Source organism: Corvus brachyrhynchos, unplaced genomic scaffold (genome assembly GCF_000691975.1).
Source record: "Corvus brachyrhynchos isolate BGI_N302 unplaced genomic scaffold, ASM69197v1 scaffold249, whole genome shotgun sequence".
Classification (NCBI taxonomy): domain Eukaryota; kingdom Metazoa; phylum Chordata; class Aves; order Passeriformes; family Corvidae; genus Corvus; species Corvus brachyrhynchos.
Window position 1 is genome coordinate 3018777 of NW_008240226.1, and position 25136 is coordinate 3043912.

The window sequence follows — 25136 nt, forward strand, 5'->3', positions numbered from 1 at the left end:
AAAGAGTTAGAATACAAGTTAGAGAGAAATCAAAGATTGTTTTCCATCAAAAGGGCATAGACCTGCTATATGGTGTTGGAAATGGATTTTAAATTGGCCTATAAAAAAGGCAGTAAATATCTGCAGGAAACGAGAATAATAAGGACGTGTTTTCTTGAAAGTCCCTGTGAGGAGGACATTTCTTGAAGGTTCCTGGCCTCTCTCCCTGCAGCTGCTCCTGACTCAGATGATGTTGCTCTCTATGTCGGGATTGTCATCGCCGTGATCGTGTGCCTGGCTATTTCTGTGGTCGTGGCCCTGTTTGTCTATCGCAAGAACCACCGTGACTTTGAGTCGGATATTATTGACTCCTCGGCACTAAACGGGGGATTCCAGCCTGTCAACATCAAGGCTGCCAGGCAAGGTCAGTTGACATTTCACTCCATTTTGACCAACTCAAGGAGATGCTATCAGGTTAGGGTTTCTGGGGCTGCATGAATGGTATCACTGGATGCCTGTTGACACTTGATAAAGGGGAGAAAGGTCGTGTTCATTTGTTTCTGATTGTCAAGTGCTCGAAAGCCGTGGTGGCATTTGTCAGCTGTGCTCAAGAGTATAAAGCAGATGAATTTAACTTCTGAAGAGAAAACATGAGTGTGAGAGTGAAACTCAGACACATTTATGGAAGTACAGGTCCAGCTCAAATCTAAATCAAAGGCAAAGCTCTGACAGAAACAACCGAGGCAGGATGCATCACAGGAGTGATACTACAGTAATTCTATCACATCTCCCTCCCCTTTATTTCACTAATAGCTTTTTTTCCTATGCCCTGTCTCCACAGGTATAAATAGTAGTTTGAGAAGTACTGTGCTTTTAATAGAAAATGTAGAAGAAGTTGTGGTAGAACATCATTTAATAACGAATATTTTTATCACTGGTGCGTAACAGCTTGGTATTTTTCCTCACTTCACTGGCCAGGAAAAAACACTCTAAAGGTAGTGCCTTTATCAAGATACTTATTTAGGCTGAAATGTTCCTCTTTTTTCCCAATATCTGCACCAGAAGAATAAATCAAAAGTGAGAGTTAAGATGACGAGAGAGTTGTCACATGTAAGGTTAGCAGAAGTGTTTTCTTTGCTGGAGAAACTTTTAAAACAAATCTGAAAAAAGTATGATGCAGGTACTAATCCCTCACTGCAGGGAGTCGTGGGTATGATGACTTCATAGGCTTGTTGTGTCTTTTATTTCAAGAATGTTGTCTTTAGGCCAGTTAGATAAATTGGTTAGTGATTGTCACATAGCATTTAGGGAGGGGTTCTTAGTTAAAAGCAGATCTACTGAGCGATGAAAACATCTTGCCCTGAAGCTAAGCATGTCATATTTGAAATCTGAGTGCAGCCTGGAAAAACAATCCCAGTGAAAACTCTTCAGAGCAGAAACGTGCTGTAATTTTGTATGGCAATTGGATTCCATAGCAGCTGGGGCAATATGAGCCCTGGGAGTTTGCTGGAGAGATTCATGGAAATGGAGATGAAGGTTCAGGGACTTTGCATATCTGAGCATTTGGAATGAAAGGCAAAATGCAGAATGCAAACCCAAATTGTTGCTCAGAATAAAGTCATCAAAACAGAGAAATAATATGGTTCTTCCTTCTCATGTCCACTGCAGACCTCCTGGCAGTGCCACCAGACCTCACTTCTGCTGCAGCCATGTACAGGGGTCCTGTGTACGCCCTGCACGATGTCTCTGATAAAATCCCAATGACCAACTCTCCAATCTTGGACCCACTCCCCAACTTGAAGATCAAGGTTTATAACACCTCCGGTGCAGTCACTCCCCAGGATGACCTCTCTGACTTCTCCTCCAAGCTATCCCCACAGATTACGCAGTCTCTGCTGGAGAGTGAGACCCTGAACATGAAGAACCAGAGCCTTGCTCGGCAAACTGACCCATCATGCACCGCATTTGGGACCTTCAACTCCTTAGGAGGCCACCTAGTAATTCCCAATTCAGGTAAGCCATGCTGGCTTAAAGGTGCAGTTGTTTCGTGGGTTTAAATGGTGTTAGCTTGCTTTTATGTGGGGAAGAAAAGTCTATATGTGGGACTCTGCCTTTTCTTTGATCAAAACAGATAGGGTTTCCCCCCCTTCATTTGCATCTACCAAACTACTTCAAAATATTTTCCACCCAAAGTCCTGGCCACCTTTTAAATACTGCAGGCTTGAGGAAGACTTTGGCCCCTCACTATAAGAGCACAAGTCTTAGGAGTAGCAGCTGAAGGGTCTGGGGTTATGTAGCCTGGAAAAAAGGAGGCTGAGAGACGACCTTATCACTTTCTAAAACTACCTGAAAGGAGGCTGCAACAAGGTGGGGGTTGGTCTCTTCTCCCAAGTCATACTTAGGGATGTGATCCAGTGGTGAACAGGATGGTATTAGGTTAATGATTGGACTCAAGGATCTTAGAGGTCTCTTCCAACCTAAATGAGTCCGTGATTCTAAACAGAATATTGCAGGGCTCTTAGCCACTTTCTGAGACATACAAGGCTTCAGAGCTCCCCTGTGTGAAGTGCAATTTAGCATCGCCTTTTCCTCTCATGTGGTTCTAGAAAAGGGACTGCAATACAGTAAGCCTCTATTTTGTCACTGCACATAAAAGAGGACAAATTAATTTAAAAACAAATTGGTTGCTCCACTTCCAATTCATTGCAGACTATGTGCAGTTGTAGTAGGACAGCAGAATACTATTTTTGGGAGGCTTTTTACCTGTATTTATTGTTGACTTCCTTTACAACTAGGAAAGAGAGGGACTGAGCATTGAGGGCCTGTTGATGTAATGCAGCGTGCTGCTCAATCTTTCTCACACAGCACAAAGTCAGGCTTCCAGGCCCCTTCAGGCCACCCTGGCACCAGCAGGCAATTTTAGAGCATCCAAGGAGCTCTTGGGCAGCCTTGAAAGAGCTCAGGTCTTTCAGACAGATTTTTTTTATCAGAGCCGTGCTGCTGCTTGGTTCTTACATGAAGTTTTGATGTTCTTTCTAAGGAAGTTCGGCACCTAGATGGTTCCTGTGGGTTTGGCATGGTGCTGAAGAGCAGCATTAATATCTAAAGTGAAATTGAATCAAATATGTAAAGCATTTGATGTGGGACATATGGGACCACTGCAGAGTGGTCAGGAACACACTTGCCCAATTTCACTCTGAATTCAGGTAGGACTACAGTACATGTGAGGCTGCAGCTCACAGCTTGGCCATTTTACAGCAAGTGCCCTCACCAAGCAGATAGTGCCTACCCTTCTCCCGTGCACCTTTGCTGGATCATTTCTTATTTGTGGATGTTATAGATAAAGCAAAATGCCTAGGTGGCCCAGGACCTGGGTGGTTTGGTCCTTCCAGGATGGAGTCCCACACTGCCCATGAAGCAGCCAAAAGTGGTGGGAGCCATAATCCTGCTCTTCTAACGGGAAGTGAAAATATCTATTCAATTTAAGTGAAAGCTGAACTGCTTCAATAAATCTGGTCCTGACTGATGAGCAATGTTGAAAATTCATGCTATACAATCTTGGATTTCACATTTTTTTAAGTAGCAGCTGAAGACAGATATTGATACTCAGTTTTCTTATGCCACAGTGGTACACATTATCAGCAAAGTCTATTAGTCACAGTTAATTCACGTATATTAATGTCAATTTGTAAAGAAAAAAACATTTGAGGCTGTAATTCCTTCAAAATTATTAAAGTAATGATTTTGTAAAATAAAATAATCTGTCTGCTGCTACCTTGTATGCCTCTGTGCTGCTTCTAGATGTATGTCTGTACTCCTCAGGGTATGATCAAAGTTGTTCATTTGCAGTACACCTGCCCTATTACAGCTGCAAGCATGCACAGGTTAGGTTGTAACAGGCCTGTAAAGACACAAGTGCCAGAAGGCATTTGTGGAAAATGCTTTCCTAGCTGACCCCTCTCCTTCAAAACTGATGTGGGACTGAGGCCCTGTACACCAGCACACAGGAGGTCTCCAGTGTAACCAAACCTTGTATGCCAGGGCCATGCAAAGTGTCTATAAAGTCCCTCTAGTGTAGACACATCTATATGTAAATAATCTTCCTCTAGGTTTGTTTTCAGCTATGTAGTAATAACTGTATGCAAATCCTTGCCACTGATTTCCAGCTAATCTACATCTTCAAAGAGAGCTGGCTGAGATGTGTCCAGCAGAGTGAAATAGTCAGTTGGTGGGCCGTGTTTGTTCTGTAGAGACAAGACATCTATTAAATGGAAGTAATGTAAGAGCAGTGGTTTTTAATCAAGTGTGCAGCAAATCATTATTGAAAAGGACACTGAGCATATTTGCCCACGTTTTTTTCAAGGTTGGATACCCCAGTTTTGAGCCACTTTACAGGACTAGGCACATTCAAAAGTAGGAAGCCCAGTTTTGTCTCCCTGGCAGTCTAGAAACTGAGTGCATTAAAAGACAGGATGCCAGACACAGAAGCCATCTTTCAGGAAACAACTAGTTCTTGTTGCTTCCTGGACAGTGCTCCACTGCTTTTCTCTCCTGATCTTAATTAAGTAAGAATTGCCATGGGAGAGATGTCTCATTACAGCTGTTGGAAATTTTAGTCAGAGTTGTTTGTTTTTCCATCATTTTACTAGGTAAGCAACAGGGTAACCATCTGTCTGCTCTTTAAATAAAATGAAATGGAAGAAAATCCTCTTTTCTGCTCCCATATTTCAGTGCAGAGGAATAAGAACAGGCTGCTGGAGACTGGAGACACCAGGGTTACAGTAAATGCTTTTTCTCCCATCTTGCTGAGGTCATGTACAGTCTGCTGGTGAGGTTGGCTGAAAATCTGGCAGTGCAGGCTTCATCTTCTGCCTCTCCTGTCACTCCTCTTCACAGACCCACTCACCTCTTTCTTCTCCATCTTATCTTTTGTGTCTCTTCTGTTCGACAGGAGTAAGCTTGCTGATCCCAGCAGGAGCAGTTCCACAAGGAAGAGTCTATGAAATGTATCTGACAGTTCACAGGAAGGAGAACATGAGGTAAAAAACTGCCTTTATTTCCTTGTGCATTAATAGAGGGGGGAAATGTAGTAACTAAGGACCTGTGGTAATAATGCTTATGCAAAGCCTGCTGCATTGAAGCCCTTTGCTGACTTGGACGTAAATGCAAGCAAAGCCAAGGATAAACTTTGCCACAAACCCAGCTCAGACGTTTGCTTTTCTAACCAAGTGTTGCACTCTGCAGCAAGCCCTCAGGCCGGGGGGATGCTGAATTGTAGAGGAGCAAGGACAATGTGCCAGCGTGAGTTTGTGCAGCAGAGAAGGTGTGAAGTAACCTCTTGATAAAGACCTGTGCTACAAAGGATAAGGGAGCAGAGGAGAAAGGTGACAAATCAGCTCAGTGGAGGGACAGGTGCCTGAGCAGCTGACTTGGAAAATCTTCTCTCCTTTTAGAGTGAAGGTGAATTTCTTCATGGGCTTGGCTAGTCCATGCAGTGAAGAGGATGGAGCCAAAGCTTTTGGTATCCTCTACCTCCCTGCTGCTTAGCCCCTGACACTGCATGCCAAGGGCACCCAGAGCCAATGCTGGGGTGACCACCGTTGTTGTCTCCTGTTACCTGAGTGTGTGGCCAGCTCATATTATAGCTCCTAATGTCTACTGGCATGTGATCTGGCAGCCTTGAAATTGAAAAAAAATTGTTTACAAAAAGGCCAAAATACCATTTGGAGCCATTTAGAAAACCCTAATGAAGAGAAAGGTGAGATCTTAGTTGCAGAATGGACTCGTGTGCGCAAAGGCAGAATGGCAAATGTGAAGCTAAGGCAGTCATTACACGGTGCTTTGCCTCTTTCTCCTCCTCGTAGCTAGATAGGTTTTTTGGCTCAGCCTCTTAATAGCTTTTATTATGTGCTAAGCCACAGCTGTTTATACACTGTGTGATATTGAACACTATTCTTTAGCTTGGTAGTCTTTCACCCAAGCTAAAATAATCTGCTTAAAGAAAAATTAAGTAATCCTTCCACCCACCCTTTTGCATACATTATTCATCAGCTGCTCTTTGAAAATGGCTAATTGCAGCTACAGAAAAAATGTCTCTGTTCATAGCTAGTATTGATTATATTCTTATTACTTTGGGCTGTGTTTTAAAGACGTTTCCAAACAGTATTGAACAAAGACTCTTTCCTTAAGAAGGAAAAAAAAATCAGATGGCATCCCCTGTTATTTAGCTTGCCTCTAAATCTCCCTTTCTAAAATACCTAATTCTTTAAAAAAATTATTTGATTTCTAGAAGGTGCTGTATGTGTAATTATTTTCTTTGCAGCCAGTTATGGAGGGAATCCCTGTTACTTTATTCATGGAGCTGTGGACAACTAATGTCACATACTTGTCTAATTTATTTTCTTCAAGGATCATAAAGCTGTCTCTGCATGCTTTGTGATAGCTGTAACTCAGCAAGTCACGCAGAGGATAGAAGGATAGGTTAACCTGTGTTGGGAAAAGCATGGCTGGAGATGTGCTGCCTGCTAAACTGAGCAGGTATGCCAAAGGACACATGCAGAAGTAAATAGAATGGTGTGAATCCTCACTTACAATGAAGATTTTGGAAGTGATTTCTTTTCCTAGGAGAGGAGAGCAGAGCAGTCTGCCTTGGAGCAGCAGGGCTCATCATATTGTGGTTACAGTCACTTTCTGAGTGCCCAGAGTCCAGCTGCTTATTTGATCTGTGGCTGTTTTTCAGAAAGCACACCAGGCTCTTCATGCTCTTGGAAAGCAGCTTCTCTGGCACATTTAAGATGGAGCTCATTGGGTGCTGTCTAGATCACTCAGACCTGAATACTCTCTATAAAGGGCTTAAACACTGCAGAAGTGGAGCATCTTCCCCTGTTACCTGCCCCCTTTCCCCAGGTGCCAAGGAGCAGAAGTGGGGTGGGTGGCACCCAGCTGCAATGGTCTCCTGCTGCAGGACGGGTTACCAGACACTTCACTTCTGTAGCAGAGCTACAGCTCAGTCAAAGCTTCTTTTTCTGACAGCATGGGACACAGATGTTGCTTCATACAATTGGAGTCATATGGGTACCACAAGTTGCTGTGTGGCGTAATTATTTTTTAAGTCAGCTACTGCAATCTTGCAGCACTCTAGCAGAGAGTCCCCAGCAAGGACTAGCTGCAGACATTTGCTTTTGTGGCCAGGCAGTAACTGCAGTGTGTTTAACAAACCCTGTGAGACCCTATATTTATTTTCATGAGCACTGTGCAAATGTGTATGGGTTGAAAAGTCCTGTTATGTGTTGATGTTATTTGGAAGGGGACACACAGGAAATTTTAAAATGTGTGTTATAATCAGAAATGAAGGCGGTGTTTTCCTTGATACTACAACTACCAATGAGGCGAGAATGTGGTCTCCATAGTGCCACCCTAATAGAGCCAGAGCAGCAACAGAGAGGGGTCACCACCACAGCTCACATACCTCTGGCAACTTAAGATCTAGCTTACACTTTGTAGAAATATGACACTACTTCTGAACAGTCCAGCTGAAACAGAAAATATGTTATCTCTCAGACTCCTGCACATTCCCCTTTTCTTTTCCTTCCTTTGTTTTCATAATACATTTCCCCAGTTAGTCTCTGAAAGCTGTAGTACAGAAATTTGGGAGATGTCACAACCCAGTAGTATCACTCTTTGTGTTGCCTTGCAGATTGGTTAGGAGAGCTTTTATTTATTCCATTTCATATCCATCAAAGCGTGTGAGAGCAGGAAGGTCACCCTAAAAGCATTATCCTTCTGCAGTGAGTTGGGGTTCTGATAGCTTGCAGTAAACACCACTTGGAGGCAATTGTTTTCTCTAAGTGTGTCAGTGTACTCGTGGCACACTGGGGTTTCTCTTTTACTGGACTGATACTCCAGGAGAGTGTTATTCCTGCTCCTGTCCTGCAAGCTCACCCTCATTCTTCCTGTCATTTGGGGCAGGATGGATGCCAGGCAACTCCCAGCTTCTGATCCCTGGCTGGTGTGTTGACCTCATGAAAAGATCTAAGGGCTTTATGAAGCACCTACTGTGAGGAAAAGGATATCTATTTATAGATGGGTGTGTGTTTGCACACATATATGTGTGTGTATATGTTTATACACACACACACACATATATATATATATGCGTACCTGAAAAAATGACAACCCTATTTCACAGCTATCAGACAGGTTTCTGTCTTGAAGATCAGTGTCTTTTTCAGTGGTGAGCAGATGCTCTCTCCCTTTGTCTGGGGAAGTGTCACCAACCTTGAGATTTGCAAGAAGGAGTTCCTTGCTGAGTGGTGGTTTCATCTGTAAAATCAGCACATTATGTTGGCCGGTACCTGGCAAGAGCCTGTCCCCATGAGCATCTATGAGAGCCTGGGTCTTACAGATTGAGTAATTTATATAATTAATCTGTAATTTAATCCTAAGGGTTAAATAATAGGAATATAAACCTCCAACGTCCAAGATTTGCTGGACTGCCTCAGGTTAAAAAACAAATCTTGCTGTGAGCTAAATTAGCGGAGCTGTGTTTCCTTAAGAAACATCTGGCAGTGGTCAGTGCTAGATGGGGTCTGGGTCTTGATGGACCACTGGTTTTATCTTTTGTGGCAGTTCCCGTGTTCTCTGTGAACCCCTGCTGAGCTTGCACAGCTTTAGGTGGAGCTACTCTTGCATACTCTAATCAGAGGCAGGAACTGCACAAAACAGATACAGCACTGTGAAGGACACTTCTGCATAATCCATCACACAGGAGGTGTTCCAAATGAGAGTGGATGTCGCTGTGCCCACAAAATTTGACAGCCCTGAAGAACAGAGCAAGCAACACTCCTGAAGGTCTTGATGGAAGACACACATAAATGTGCAAATTTCAAATTAGCTACCTTAAAAGAGAAAAGGTGAGCCTTGCCAGGATTGGTATCAACGGCTTCATAATGTATGCATAGACTTTAATATAAAGTCAAGCATCTGATCAATGAGCATGATCCAAGGAGCAGTGTTGACTTTTTCACCAGTAAACCTTAAGCTTAGCGATGTGAAGTAAAAGAAATTGAAGTCTTGCACATTTCATTTCTCCACCTTCCTTCTTTATCTCAGTTGCATAAACAAAATTACTTTGCAACTCCAGAAGACAATTTCATGAAGTGCCACTCACTATAATTGAAAAATTCAACATGAAAAAGATCAGAGCATGAGCAAAAGTAGAAGGCAAACTTTTCACTGTATTTTTCTTCTGAAGATAGACTGTCAGAAGAACCAGGCTTTGTCTAGAATATTAAGTTTGAAACTTAAAAAGAACACATACTAAAAAATAAAGCCCCAGCAATGAAAGGAGGAATAAAATATCTTCCCTCTAACTTCTGGCTAAGCTGTGTAGAAGGGTTGCCATCTGTTGCTATGCGATAGCCATTCCTCTCTCCCTGCTCTGTCCCGTGCTTCCTGAGCTGCTGGGATTGCCTGGAGCATGGTGGCAGGGAACACAGTGTAGTCCCACTGAGGAGCAGAGATTTATCTGGTTGTGCTCACATCTGCTGTCTGACAGCTACCTTAATGAATATGGTCTGGCATATTACAGGGAGGCGGTTTCCAATGAGTAATCCCATTAAAAACACAAATTTGATTGTGAAGGGACCAGAGATGGTGAAGAAAAGTTTGTGTGCTTTTAAATATAAGTTGACTGTTCTTGATAATCTCTGAGGGATGGAAAAACATCTAAAAATATCTGAAGACCTTTCAGTTACTCTTAGTGCCTTTTAATAGAAATGCTAAACAGTGAGTTGAATTTTAGTCTCAGATCTTTGTAAAACAAAAACATCTCTCTGTTTTTGGAGTAATACAGCTGAGTGCCCTGTCTCCACTAATAAGTTGTCCCGAGACTGCTGGAAGCCTAAAGTGAAGCCCATGTTGATGGGGTTTTTGTAGAGGGTTGGGTTTGGGGTTCTTTTTTCATTCTTCTTAGCAGCCTATAAGATAGCCCACAGTTTTGGTGATGTCTGCTCATAGGTCTTTCTGGTTTAGAGGAGCTAACTTCCTTTTTCTATATGGTCCCCTGTGTCTCTGTTTGTGCTGGATCTCCCGCAATCTGTAACACATAAATATCAGTGTTGGTCACAACACATGCTCCTCTAGGCTGGGATCCTGGCTTTGCTGGTGCTGCATCACCTGTTTCAGGAGAAGGAATAAAATTGCCTGTAATGAGTGACTACAGAATAACTTGTCTTCAGGGAAATTTGTTGTTTACTAATTCCATGAATTAGTGTTGGTTTATGCTTTGAGGAAGAACAATTAATATCCCTTGTATAATCTATCTTGTCTACTGCATCTGTTTCTGTTCTCATTAGCTGCAGTAAGGCATAATCCTTTTGTTTTAAAATGGAAATCAGAAAGAGTGAGAAGCAAGAAAATATTTGCCAAGAGATTTTTGTTTGTTTTTCCTGTCCCTTGTCATTGGGCACCTCTCTGCTGTCTGTGCCATTGCATTGTTTAGCCTCATTTCTCTGGGTTTCAGGTGTTTATTTCTGAGATCTTGTGGTAGTCCCTAAACACCCTGCTACCTGCAGTGATGTTAGAGCTGGAGAGGAAAGGGAATATCACCGTGATGTGCTCTGACATGTCTTGTCCCATACAACGCCAGAAATCAGATTTGCTTTTTGTCACTGTGTCACCTTACATGTTGACTCCTGCTGTGTTGCAGCAAGCTCACCTGAAATCTTGTTCACTTTTATTGCTTTCTTTGTTACTAAATAACTCTTTGGAATTTGTTTTGCTCCAGCATCAGCTACTGTACAAGTAATAGGGCTTTATTTCCTACTCATATTTTTACCCTCTCTAGAGTTTCGGCATTGTTTTCTAGCTCTCGCTGTTACTTGCAGCAATTCCTTATTAATTGTTACCTATAAATTTAATGACTGTGTTTTCCACGTCATGAGTAGAAATCCTGGCCTCACAACAGTCAGAGAGAGGTTTAGCATAGACTTTAACAGAGCTGGGATTTCACCTCAGCAGTGACAGTGACCCACTTTGCATCACTGGAGAACTTCTCTGCAACTTGTTATATCTCAGTTTTTAAAGGTTTATCTGCATGAGGTGAATGTTGGAGAGTCACTAGGACCAGCAGGTGTTCAGTAATTTTGTAGGTGCCAGTCTCTGATGTGTGCCTGGTTGGGAATTTGGGACTGTAAAGTCAAGCACCCCCACCCTTATGGCCCATTTTTCTGCTCTTCACTAATCAGACTGTCCTGTATCATAAATACCCAGGTCAGGACCATGCATAGCTCATCCACTTGGCAATAAATCATCAAAGTCTGGTGACAAAGACGCTTATGAACATGGGGAGAAAATATTAAGCCTTGATATTTTTAACATGTCCTTTGTATGCTTGTATCCACCTCCCATTTCAGTTTCTCACTGTTCAGTCTGCAACACATCCTGACTTGGAGTTTTGCGTAATTTTTTTATACTTGTGCTAATCAGCTATAAAATGTTGCAGCCCAGAATCATGCCCTTCATCAGAGTCCTAAAATCTGACAGTTAAAAACATTTTGGCACAAAGCAGTGACTGAACTTTACTTGGAGACAACTTCAGGCTGTATGATTTATCAGTACCATATTCTTTTAATGACCTTTTGGGGTTTTTTGACTTCATGCATCAGTGCTTGTCAATTTTAACTCATTTTTCACCTAAAAGGCACCATATTAATTTTTTTTAAGACAATCATGATATATTCACTCCTACGTTCTTTCTGACTGCTTGTTTTGTAATTCAGTCCAAAAAACTATGATAACTTGTATTTTCTTTCTTTTCTTTTTCATGGGTCAGTACTTTTAGATGAAGTTAGGTTTACTAGATGATTAAGTCTATACCTGGTCATATCTGTCCATACAAATACTGTAATTTTGAGAGATCTTTCTCATAAGATACTATGTTTCTTGAAATTTCTTTAATTAGACTGTAGGAGAGTGTTCAAATATCCACCAATTCCCAAGGCTGATGACCACTAAAAACCACTGACACACTCTGAGTGTTTTTTAGGCTTCTTGTTGCTTCTTATGAAAAAAAAAAAAAAACCAATGTAAATGAGTCAGAAAAAGAAGGAATGTTCTAGTGAAAAACTGTCAAATTATTTATTCAGTCTGGTCTTGAAAAATAGTGATACCTCATCTTTTTAATCTGAATCCAGAGATTCCCTGCGGTATGCAAGAGGAGCTGGACTAGGTACTCTATCTGCTAGTGTTTCATTTATTTTGTGTACTGTTTGTTAGGCTAAAATAGCTGGCACAATACGTGATAGCTGTCCAGATTGTTATACTTTACATCTTTTTTGAAAGACATCTATATCACAGCTGTTTGTTTCCAGTCCATGGATTTTCAGAAACCATTGTTAAGTCATTTAGTAAACTCATCAGTTAATTTCCACAGATGCATATCATCTGCATTTACTGATTTGCATAGATTTAAATTTTTCAATGCCAGACCCTTTTTTTTCTCAAATGTTACAAAAACCTCCACAACATTTGTAGCAACAAGGGATGATTTTCAAAAGTGCCTTCATCCCATTTTGCAAAAGGATTTCTCAAAAGTTTGTCTTTCATTTTCTGTGAGATTAATGGGATAGGCAGGGAGAATTAAGGTGGACAAAATTAGATTAGTCCTATGGACATATATTTGCAATAGCCAAAATAGGTATGATAAATTTGGTATCAAAAATAGCTTCTGTCCTGATTTGGCCTCCTTGAAAATGTTATATCTAAGATTACCTGCTCTGTTCTGCATTGGTGTGGCCTCATCTTGAATATTGTGTGCATTTTTCACCACTGCAATATAAGAAATACATAAAACTATTAGAGAACATCCAAAGGAGGGCAATAAAGATGGTGAAGGGTCTTGAGGGGAAGCTGTGTGAGGAGTGGCTGAGGTCACTTTGTTCAGCCTGGAGAACAGGAGACAGAGGGGAAACCTCACTGCAGTTACAATTTCCTCCTGAGGGGAAGAGGAGGGGCAGGCACTGATCTCTTCTCTGTGGTGAGCAGTGATAAGACTGAGGGAATGGCCTGAAGCTGTGTCAGACGAGGTTTAGGGTGGATATCAGGAAGAGGTTCTTCACCCAAAGGGTGTTGGGCACTGGAACAGGCTCCCCAGGGCAGTGGTCACAGCACCAGCCAGTAGAGTTCAGGAAGAGTTTGGACAATGCTCTCAGGCTGTTGGTGTCACTCTTGGGGATAATCCTGTGCAGGGCCAGGAGTTGGACTTGATAATCCTTGTGGGTCCCTTCCAACTTAGGATATTCTATGATTCTGTGATTACAGCTATTTTTTTTTTCTCTTGGTAAAGGCGAAGACTTGCAGAAAAAAACGACAATGTTGTCCCAAATAATTTCCCTTAGTCTAATGCAGAATACCTGTATTTGTAAATGCAGGATGGGATTGAACCCTTAGCCAAAGCAGAGCACGTGAGGTCCTATGGGCAGATCAGGATTTTAAGTGCAGATCACATTGAACGCTTTTAATCTCCCTCTTGCTGGTTTCTGGATCATGAATTTGTCCTCTATTATTTAGGGAGGCAGTTGATGAGGCACATTCAGCTGTATTTGTCATATACCAGATGTCGGGATAGTTACAGTCACTCATGCTTCCTCTTGTTTTAAGCTCCTCAGCGGTTGGTCTGGGATGGTTTGCACTTGCACACATGTGCATACACACACACCCACACACTCTATTATTTTCAAACTTCAGTGTATGTTGTGTATCCTAAATATTCATATGATTTTCCAGAACACCCATTCCTAGTGACTGGCAGCAAGCACACTGGATAAAATCTGTGGTTTTAGCTGAACAGCTCGGCGTAATCACTAGAAATCTTGCGCTTTGCAAGTGTGTTTTACCCTTGCACTATTCCTTACCATCCCTTCACCCTTTCTTCCTCACCAGCAGTGACACCTGTTCCCTGCAGGCATATTTGCAATAGCCACTCTAGTGAATCTGAATGCCTTTTAAGTAAAATGGAGTGTCAGTGGGTTTGGTGATGACTCAGAACTCAAACTGCACATCTCAGATGTGCTGTGTGCCACTTTCAGTCATGTTCACATGCTTATTAGTTCAGTGTCTTCCTCTCTTCTTCAGTTTTCTCTGTCCTGACAGTAAATAATTCTCACAAGTGATGCCTACAAGAGCCACCATTCATTTTTGTGTGTTACTGAACAACTGCCAAATGCAGCAGTGACCGCATTTTGGCAGTGGGTGAAATGAAGCCTCTGCATACCATTTGCAAGGATCCTTCAGAGTGGAGGATGCTCAGCAAATGTGGCCTATAATTTTCTGACTCCTAAACCTGCATTTTGACACATGAGAGTTATCTGGCACAAAAACAAACCAAAAATGGAAATAAATATGGATTTAGAAAAAATAAAGGGAAAACCAAAACCACCTATTTTGCTTGCACAATCTTTTTTATTTTAATAGAAGGATTTTTTATTTTCACCACCCAAATGAAACTTTTTGTCTTTTTCAACTCACTTAATGTGTCCATCTTTCTGTCTCCTCATCAGGCCTCCTGTAGAAGACAGCCAAACCCTGCTGACACCAGTGGTGAGCTGTGGCCCACCAGGAGCCCTGCTGACCCGGCCCGTCATTTTAACCATGCACCACTGCGCAGAGCCAAACACAGAGGACTGGCAGATCCAGCTGAAGCACCAGGCTGCCCAGGGACCGTGGGAGGTGAGGCTCCAGAGCTCCAGCCTGTGTGCTGACAGCATGCAGGGCTCTCTGCTGGTCCTTTATTTGCCTTTCTGAACCTGGATGCCTGTATTTTGGGGTTTCCATGTAAGGCACACAGCTGCTACATGAAGGCAGGAGTGCCCTTCCACACTAGATGTCTAGGCTGCCCAGTGCCCATGCAGAGATCTGTCCTTGGGGCACTTTGGCACCTCCTAGTACTAGCAGTTTTCCATGGTGGGAGCCTGAGGTGGTTCCTTGCCAGTAGCATAGCAGGAGAATGTCCCAAGGCAGTGTGGCAAAACAGTCTTCCCACTGTAACTGGAGCGTGAATTGATGCTTTCAGCAAGGCTGGGCCATCCTGATAGAGCCCTCCTCTCCAGCCCTGTGCTCCTAGGTCCCTGCTGCCACCAGTTTGGTCTCATAATTAATTTGGCCGAGGACACTTTCTCCTACTGGCAAGTTTAATAAGGTCAGGGTGGCTTCTGAAGGCAGTTGGGCTGACAGCAGCGAAAGTGCCATGTCCAGCATTGTCTTCAAAAGCCTCTTGTGTTTGCCCTCCTGCCTGTGGCACCGGCTCTTCCTCCTGCTGGGAGGGAGCGTGCAGCAAACACAGCTCAGTCTCGCCAGCTAATCTGCACCCTACAGCCCGACTCTTGGCACCACACGTGTGTTCCTTATTTGTGTCCGTATGTTACTGGCACCTCTTCATCTCACCCCATCCTCCTCCTGCCCTTGACAGAGGTTGCTCTGCCAGCTGTGCACACACCCCGGTGTGAGTGCAGCATCCATGGGGTCCCTGGCCATCACACAGCAACCCTCTTCCTCCTGTCAGTTCTGGAGCAGCTCCTCCAAGCTGAGCCTCACACACACGTGTGCACACACATTCCTGCACACCCCTGCAGCATCACTCGGGGCAGCACCTCCTGACAGAGCCAGGTGCTAGCATGACCATGGAGGAGGTGCAGCCTGTGCTGCAGCACCTTGCCCTCCAAAAAGATTGTGCCACCACTACAAACACAGCAGGCTTGCCTTTCCTGAGACTAAGGCAGCCAAGCTTAATGCCTAATGCCAGCTGAGCCCACTCTTCTCAGCTGCCAGATGTGTACGTTGTGCTGCAGAGCTGCCGGCAGCAGGGATGAAGTGGGCAAGTTGTGCTGAGCGTCCTGTGGCACTTAGTGGCTTTGCAAGAGGCGGCTGTCACCCGCTGCTGACATTTCATTTCTGCTCCCTCTCAAAGCCACTCAGAGCACCTTGTGTTGCGTGCAGGATATTACATGCAGGGTTGAATGGAGAAATTAGCAGGGGAGCTGTTTTCCTGTATGCCCAGGGTGGGGAGGTCATCTGCATTCAGGCAGTATGCATTTTTTTTCTTCACCCTGCACTCTCATCACGGAGGATTATTCTGAGGAAGCAGCAGGTGATATTTCATGTAGATGTGGTATTTGGCCATCGCAGAGATTACTTTCCTTCCTTGAGTTTTTATAACTCTTTATTGTCATGCTTAGGAAGTGAAGGGCAGTTACTTATTCAGCATGCCTGAGACTACTGATGCTAAGTCATGGTCACCAACTGGTTAGTTGTGCAATATCTCTTTCAATAAAATCTTGGTGATATTTTCATTATTTGCCTAACTCTGGCCAGGGCTTTAAAAGCAGGAGTGAGGACAGCGGGAGCTTTTGACCCCCAACAGTGCCACCAGCACCCCAGAGAAATCTGCTCTCTGTGCCTACACAGGAGAAAAGCTGAAAGCAGGACTTACAGATCTTGATTAATCTAAGGGGCAAAGAGCAAGGACTTTTTGCATCATCCAAGCTTGAAAAGGGGCATTGCTGCCTAAAAGGAGAGCAGCTCTGAGGGGTCACATGCTGTAACTTGGCCTCTTTTTCTCTTAGGATGTGGTGGTGGTCGGAGAGGAAAACTTCACCACCCCATGCTATATCCAGCTGGACCCAGAGCCCTGCCATATCCTGACAGAAACCCTCAGCACCTATGCCTTGGTGGGACAGTCAGTCACCAAGGCAGCAGCCAAACGTCTCAAACTGGCCATCTTTGGACCGCTGTCCTGCTCTTCGCTGGAGTACAGCATCCGGGTCTACTGCCTCGATGACACGCAGGATGCTCTTAAGGTGGTTCTTGATCTCTTGCTTGCTCTCCCTCTCCCTCCCCAGCCGTCACAGGACTGCAGTCATAGCAGTGACTAGACCCTCTGCTTCAAGTATTCATGCTCCCTGGGTTATTCTTCTGATTAGAATAAGAGCTTGACAGCAAGGTTCTGTTTTACAGTTGAACCCCCACACTATAAATTGTTCTTTGCATAAGGATCTCACACTATTTTCCGCCCACCAGTCTTTTTTCCTTTGTTTACCTGTATCATATCCTGAATCCTGAGGTTTTTGCATTATTAAAAGGCCATAAGGTACACAGGGCTTCATTCGTTATTCATGTATTTTTAATGCTAAGTGCCAGCTCCCTAGAGATGGAGAAACATATAATTGCTTCTTTGTAAATAGTTGATAATGATAGAAGAAGCTTCTGGCCTGTTAATCACTGCCTGCTTTCATACTGCTTTATTACACCGCTTCGTGTGCAGCTTTTTGTGTTGGGAATTCGCAACTGGAATAAACCAAAGCTGCTGCTATCCCTGACTGGATAACCTTACTCTCCCTGCGTAATTCTGGCATGCGCACAAACACACACTCACTACATACAGATGAGCGGAGAGGTAACAAGACTTGCTATTTCTCTTTATAAACACCTGTATTTATACAGACGGTATCTATAATAGATGCACTCATGAAATATGTAGCTCCAACTGCACAACAGAGTTTATTAGAAGGTGGGTTTTTTTCCTTTAGTTGTAATTAGTGCAACTTCACAAATGCCTCTTTGCAGCAAAATTATTTCAAAGCCTGACTAAGCAGAGTCATCCCGCTGCTGTACAAGCTTTTGTTTACCCAGGTCTGCGTGGGAATTATTGGGATTTAAACTCACATGCACTGGCTGGGAGTTGTTTGTGTTTTTCAGAACAGTGACTTCCATCACTGAGGGCAGCACACTTGGTTGTTCTCCCTGATACTATCTGATATCAAGTTTTGCCTGCCTAGGCTCTGCTGAGGTGATACTCTTATATGTAAGAAAGGCAACAAAGTATAAGGGTTGAAGCAGGCCCCTGGTGACTTCAGCATGATTTTGTCCTCTGGGAACTAGGCCTCTGTCACTGCATTGGTGTTACCAGCCTTTTAGAAAAAATTCTTTTCCCTGGTCCGATTTCCCTTTTGTTTTTCCTATTAAAAAAAAACCAAAAAAAAAGTGAAAAGGATCTTTCATAGCAATCAGACTTCAAAGGTCCTGGTGATTTTATGCCTGTGCTGCATAATACAATTTTCCATGGGTTTGACAAGGCCTGGGGTAATAATAAGTGAGTCGGAGGGGCCTTCTCCAGCCAGCTAATGCAGTCAGAGCTGAGGAATCTAATTAAATATTACTCAGGAGCTGTTGGTCTGTTTCTAATAGACTGTGGGGAGAGTTGTGTGGTAAAGTTAATCCAATTCAGTGCGACAGCAGAAGGGATCAGGAAAGGCACAGAGCCACACGGGGGGACTATCCTTCACCTGAGAAGCTGCAGTCAAAATTTGGGAGGGCAACAGGTCAGTCCTTGGGATCCTGCTGCAGTTAGACCCCAAAGTGAGATTGCAATTCAGTGAGGAAAGGTGAGCAAAGTCAGGAGGCCATCATCCCAGTACCTACTGCTTTTTAACGTCAAGTTCATGCATTTTAATTTTCTTTCTCTTTGGCATGTCTACCCCAAGACTGGAGGGGCACCCATGGGGTTCAAGACCCAGCTAGCTGGTGGTTTGCAGGAGGACAAGCGCATGTACTTGCTGGCCACAGACTCTTATGAATGCATGAGTTGCACTTTTTTGGATGCGTAAGGTCTGGGGAAGGAGAAGATTGAGGAGAAAGAAGCGTAGTAAACCAGCTGTAGATGAGTAAAAGAGATGTAGATGGAAGGGCTGACTACGGAGCAGTTTGTATAAGCAGGCGTATATGAACTGGTAAATGAAACCAGTGTGTACTGAACATCCCTGTGTGACGGTGTTGTGGTGTTGTGTAGACTCAATCTATGAGTATTTAGAAAGAAGAAAAAAAGGTTGGGGTGTCTGGCACATGCTTTCACAGCAGCTGGTACTGCAGCAGCCCCTGCCATGCTGGGAGGGCATCCTTGGCACTGCCCTATTGCCAAAGGGAAGGCATTCACCAGGCAGTTACCACTGGGTGTGTGGACAAGGCGTGCAGACAGGGCTGGGCCAGCAGATCCTGAGGTTAGAAGTATTTCGGAGAGGAAAGAAAAGTTGTAAGCAGCAGGTGAAGCACCAGCTGCAATGTCTCAGTGTCTTGAGGCTGGCTGCTCTGGGCAAAGCACAGCAAGGGTAGGGAAGAGCAATATTCCCATATTGAATTGTCTGAGCTTTGGAAGAGCCTTTGTAGGGGATTGTGTGCATTTTTTAATAGACAACCGAATGCATTCTGTTATTATTTACAACTAGGAATGAGTGTGCCATATGCTGAATGTGTTTTAACAGCCACCAAAGGAAGACAAGTAGTTGCAGTATAAAACACAGTGCGGTGTTTATCCAGCAGGCTTTTCCCTCTCATCATGCAGAGTAAGCACTCGCAGCTGAGCTGCCGGCACCCGCAGTACAGTAGGGAAGTGTAATGATTTGCCATCAATAAGGGCTCAGTTATTGTGGGAGCAGCTTAGTGAGGTTCCTGGTGGCCATGGAGCAGCATGGGCTCGGTGCTGATCACACGTGCACCATCCTCTGCCCTGCAGGGTCCCGAGCCACCTGGATGGGGTGCTCACAAAAATGCTTTTTGGGCAAGGGTGAGGGGAGTTGTGACCTTGAGCATTGGCCTCTTTTTTTAAGGCTAATTTTTTGCACTTTAAAGGGGATGTCCACGGTTAAAAAAAAGAAAAGGAAAGAAAAAAAGTATTAATATGATAACTATAAAGAAATCCAGCTGCTTTTCTCTCTTTGTTGATGTATATCTTTGAGATTGAGGTATGTGACCTTTGTGTGGCAGCCTGGTGAGGGCTGAGCAGCCAGACACATGGAAACAGCTGCCTCCCTGGGGGCATGTGAAGGACTTCAGGCTGTAGCAGGGTGACATCCCCCGAGCTGTCTTGTGCTGCACAGTAACTCTCTTCAAAAAACCACCCAAAAGTGGGCACAATAGGCCTGTGATCTTCTCTCTGTTATTTAATGCTTATTTTTCCTTTTATTGAAGACAGGCACAGCTTGGACTGAACACCGTTGTTTGCTTGTGCCCCTTTAATGAGGGCGTCCCGGCTGCGGCTGTTCTGGTGTCACGGGTGATGGAGTGATGCCTTACACAGCTCCCTCTCCTAGGAAGTAACTCCTGCCTCACAGGGTGATCAGAGACAATGGGCAGGGTGACCACAGCCACCTCAGCATGGGGCGAGCAATATGCAGCTCAGGTTTTGGCTCAGGAGGACACAGAGAGGCCAGCCAGCAGGATAAGCACTGCTCTAAAAAAATGCTGTATGGCAGGAACCAGCCAGAGCATTTGAAGGGCTGTGCAAGCCATGGCTCCAAATTAATTCTGAGTTAATTAGCTAAGTGGCATGGGAGAAGCACGGGCTGCTTGGCATCCACCAGTTAGAGCATGTGGAAGGGCTACTGTGGCCCAGGGCGGCTACCAGAAGTGGGATGTTAAAACTAGACACCCAGATCTGGTGGGTGGGATGGTGCAGCATCATGCTGCAGTTTCCCCCCACAGTAGTGCAACTCCCAGAGCTGGTGCAGCACGGGCAGGAGCAGTTCCTCAGCACCCAGGCTCCGCATGCCTGAGAGCTGGCATCTGCAATTAGCTCACACAGTTCCACCAGTCATCTTCTGGACCTTCCAGGGAGGTAATTGGAACATAATGAAGATCTATGGTAATCAGATAATTACTATCGATTGCTCTTTAGACATCTTGATGAAGTAATTAGGTGGCACTGGAAAGAAGCTGTAACTGGTTCATTGGCATAACCTTAATCTGAAAGGTTTTCTGATTTTGTTTCTTTTCCTCTAATGGCCAATAAAAGAACATAGTTTTAGCTTCAGGATCTGCCAGATGCTTTTGTTATAAGCTTACTACCTCCCTGAAAGTGGTCAGGAGTAGGCTAGCTGAAATGGGGGCTCCTTTAGTTGGCCTGGGGCGGTATCCCGGTTTTGCGTGCCCCTGTGTTCCTTGAGCACCCCCACTGTGTGTGATTGTCTTTGGCCACAGGAGACTGGTTAGTTGGTTGACTCTTTTAATTAAATGTGACTGAGATTGGCTGTGTTGGTTTCTAATGGGTCTCATGGAGTTGCCTTTGTACTTGGCTTCTTCCATGTGGTCTACAATTAGGTTGTTTGTAGGCAACATTCCACTGTGGTCAATTACAAGCTTATATTTAGCTTCAGAAAATGACCAGACCCTTGGCTTGCTGACTTTTAATCATGTGATCAATATTTCAGTAGCCCTGAACCTGTGTATTTGTTTGCACAAAATGCTCCGTCGCAGTGTTTTGCACTGTTCCCATGCCATCCTGCTGGACAGTGTCGGTGCAGGTGTCTGTTATCTCCTGTACTGCTCTGTCATGGGGTGCTTTGTCAGGAGGCCACGAGCTGAAAGACCAGTGGTATACACAGGTCCCATGTCAGCAGGACCTACACAAATTAGAGTTTCCAAAAACAAGCTACCATTAGTTGTCCAGTTTGATGAGCAATGGGGAAGATTGATCTATTTCTGTGCTCAAACAGTGACTGCATGCAAAGTCTTTGCATTCCATATAACAGCACAGAACTGAGCTTCTGCTTACAGGACATGTGAGTGAACACTGTGTTGCCCGGGGGAGAGGTGCCTGCATCACTGCTGGGCTGCTTCTGGATGAAGGAGGCGAGAGGGTTATTATCAGATCCACTAATGCAGTTCACACGGACACACAATTCTTCGCAGTGCCTGTGTATTCTCTTAATCTGTGTTACACAAGTTACAGCATCTACAGCAGACAATCGTGAGGACTCAGAAGAGCAGTGTGCTGTCTTGGTGAAACCTGACCACTTTCTTCTTTTTATTGCAATACTGCAGGAGGTCCTCCAACTTGAGCAGCAGATGGGCGGGCAGCTTTTGGAGGAGCCCAAAGCTTTGCATTTTAAGGGAAGCACCCACAACCTCCGTCTCTCCATTCATGACATTGCCCATTCTCTCTGGAAGAGCAAACTGCTGGCTAAATACCAGGTGAGCATAACAAAACATTCACATTGCATGTTAGCAGTGAGGCTTAAAGAAATACTGTCACACACAGGTGTGTTTAAAAAACACCAGGAATCGGGCTGTAGTTCCATGAACATTTTTTTCCCTGGACCATTTGCAGTCACATTTAGCATGGAGCCTGCAGTCTCTGGTCATACAGCATCCATGCCTTGGCCCCACATCCCTCCCTAACTATGCATTTTTGCTTTCCTCCTGCAGGAGATTCCCTTTTACCACATCTGGAGTGGATGTCAGAGGAACCTGCACTGCACCTTCACACTGGAAAGGTTCAGTCTGAATACCCAGGAGCTGGTGTGCAAGCTCTGTGTGCGGCAGGTCGAAGGAGAAGGACAGATCTTCCAGCTCAACTGTTCTGTCTCAGAGGTAAATGATATTTGTGTACTTTTCTGTCCAACTGCAGGAATGTGGGAAGGCCAAGGAGGTATGACCTTTCCCATTGCTAGCTCTTTAGTGCTTTCCAGTTTCCTCCTGACTGCTGGCATGGACCTAAAGAATGGATTAAGTCATTGCTTTGTATCTCCAATTGCATTTTTCCTTAGTTTCTCTCATCTGGAAGGAAGCATCCCTCCTTCAAGGCAGAGGAGAGCAGCGTTGATCTCTCTACTAGTGCTGCCTTTCTTTGTCTATATGGAGGAGCTCTTTGCCTACCACTCCCTAGCACATCTCATGAAGCTTACATGGTGCTGTTTCCTTGGCAGTCCACAAGACCCATCATGCCTGACAGTTCCCTGGAGAGAGAGTTCCCTGTCAGTGCTGTATGTTCCGTGAGCCACTCCCCTCTGATCCCACATAATAGCTGCTGTGCAATAGGGAATATCAGATGGGCTGGTTGCAGTAAAGTCTTCTCCTCATATTTTGCTACTGCTACGAATCCTGACTGTTGTCTTTGGCAATTTTTCTTTTGATGTCTGACATTTTCCAGAAGAAATATTATCATAAGTTTGGGGACATCTTTGCCAGTGCTATGTAGCACCTGGAGAATTTTTGTTCCTTGGGGCAGTCAAGCTCAGGACTGAGATGCAGCAACATATTCAGGTGTGAAGTGGCACTGACTCCAGCAAATGTGCTGGTGCATTTTATCCCTGCTATCCTTGGCAGCTACAAGGAGCAGACTCTTGGGCAGCAATTACTGCTGGCTGGCTTGGGGAAGGGCTGCAAGAGCAGAGACAAAAGTTTCTTGTGCTGTAGCGCTCTGACAGCGAGCACCATTACCCCTAACATCTGCTTGGTTAGTCGGTGTAAAGTTACAGATTCATCTGGGGACTACACAGCATTAAGGACAGATGGTAAAACAAGCATCATAAACAATTATTGTAATAAGTACTGCATTGAGGTAATCACTAATTTAACCTCACAGAGAAGAGAAAGAACTGAAAGTAACTTTAATGAAATGCGAGTATACACTATAATCATCTTCAGCTGGTTGTGTGTAATAGGGCCTGGTAATAGATTCAGAAGGAACAGGACAATATTCTTGTCTTGTGCTGTGATCCTATCCATCAAGGATGAATAGAGGGAGTGAATAATACCACTGCGATCAAGGCTGCCTCCTGCAAAATTGCCCCTTGTTTTTGACACCTTGTGATATTCCCAAACTCCAGCAAGGAACAGGAGGACCTTGGGCTGCTAAGAGCTGGAGTATAGGGTCAGCTAAGAAAAAAATCCTAAAACTCAGAGATTTGATGATAAGTCTGGGGTAATAGCTGCAACTTGGAAACCAATGTATGCCTCTAGAAGCATGATAAAAACATCAGACCAGGCATCAGGAAACCATAGCTGTGGTTCCTCACATTTTCTTCTGAGGTTAGGCTAGTGGTATCTAGCTAGTGGTTAGGCATTGCAGGACTCTGCTGGCATCTTTCTTTATTGCTGGATCTGTTTCTCTGCCTCTGTCACACTGAGATAAAAATTTAGAAACACAGTTTCCTGCATCCTCCCTTGATGGGCTTTCTTTTTAGTCCCCTGCAAAGGATGTAAAACTTCTGCAGATTAAACTGTCTTATACTGGTTTTATACAGTGTCTACCACTGGGACTTCAAAAATACAAATGCAGTGAGTACCAAAACACACACATTTGCAAAGCAGGGGGAAAATATTGATAAGGGTCTCCCATGCTTCATTTTTGAAGCCCTCTTTTTATCTTGTGCTCTTGATACTCACCCAGAAGAGCCACAGGGCAATGCCACAGATACCCGGGCCCCTTCTGCAGCAACCTGAAGCCCCTGGGGCTGCAGGCCACCTTGAGGGCCAGGACAGCACCTGTGTCCTTTGGCCCAGAATATAAAGAAAAGGTTCTCTGCCTGCAATGGCACTGTCACCACACTACTGCTGCTTCTGATCTCCCAGTGAAGGTGAGCCTGCATGCAGCACCAGTGTCAGGCATGTCCTTTTCCTGGCTCCTGGGCAGTGCCTGCTGCCCAGCAGCAGTGGGGCAGTGGGGTTGGGGCAGGCAGTCTGTGACGCAGAGCCTTGGCACCCAAGTACAGATGCCACATTCGACATGTTAATTGAGGGCATTACAGTGTGGCATAAACCTTCCTTGGTTAGAAATTTCACTGATTGCCTAAAATGCCATGTCTTTGAAAAAAAAAGGCAAAAAAAATCATATTTATACAGTGGAAGAGAATTAATTGGTGTAGATAAAAGAGTGGAGGCAAAAGTTTTAGTTCTGTGCATTGCTCGTGGACATTGGCTCCCCCCTTTCCATCTCTGAATACGTTTTTGGGGGATAAACCAGGGATTGCACAGGACTGTGAGCATCTCCAGCGAACTCCTTAGGGGGTTTGTGATTGCGACTTAAGCCAGGAGCTGCCTGGCATTAAGACAGTTTCAGGTATTACAGCTCCTTCCCAACAGCCAGTTTGACACTAAGCAACAAGACAGTCCACAGAGGAGAAAACAAATCGACATTTAATGACAAGTCTTTAGCATGAGTGTTTCTGGCTGCCTGGGGCTGTGATTTGGCAGTGGGGGAGGAGAAGCAGCTCCCCATTTTTACTAGAAAAGAAGACCAAATTGAGAAATAGACTGAGAAGCACAAGGGCAGACCCAGCCACGTTTGCTGCTTTTTCCATCATGGTCCCAGCAGGACCTCGCTGTTCCTA

General features: G+C 44.4%; 1 protein-coding gene across 1 annotated transcript in view; it reads left to right on the forward strand.

Annotated features, from left to right (window-relative positions):
* The window catches only part of UNC5C (unc-5 netrin receptor C), a 97820-nt gene that overhangs the window by 65007 nt on the left and 7677 nt on the right, over positions 1 to 25136 (forward strand). The window contains exons 9-15 of the mRNA XM_017745108.1: positions 212 to 403; positions 1648 to 1992; positions 4931 to 5018; positions 14538 to 14706; positions 16599 to 16832; positions 21847 to 21996; positions 22231 to 22395. Of these exons, the coding sequence (XP_017600597.1) occupies positions 212 to 403; positions 1648 to 1992; positions 4931 to 5018; positions 14538 to 14706; positions 16599 to 16832; positions 21847 to 21996; positions 22231 to 22395 (1343 nt within the window). The remainder of the gene's footprint in view (positions 1 to 211; positions 404 to 1647; positions 1993 to 4930; positions 5019 to 14537; positions 14707 to 16598; positions 16833 to 21846; positions 21997 to 22230; positions 22396 to 25136) is intronic.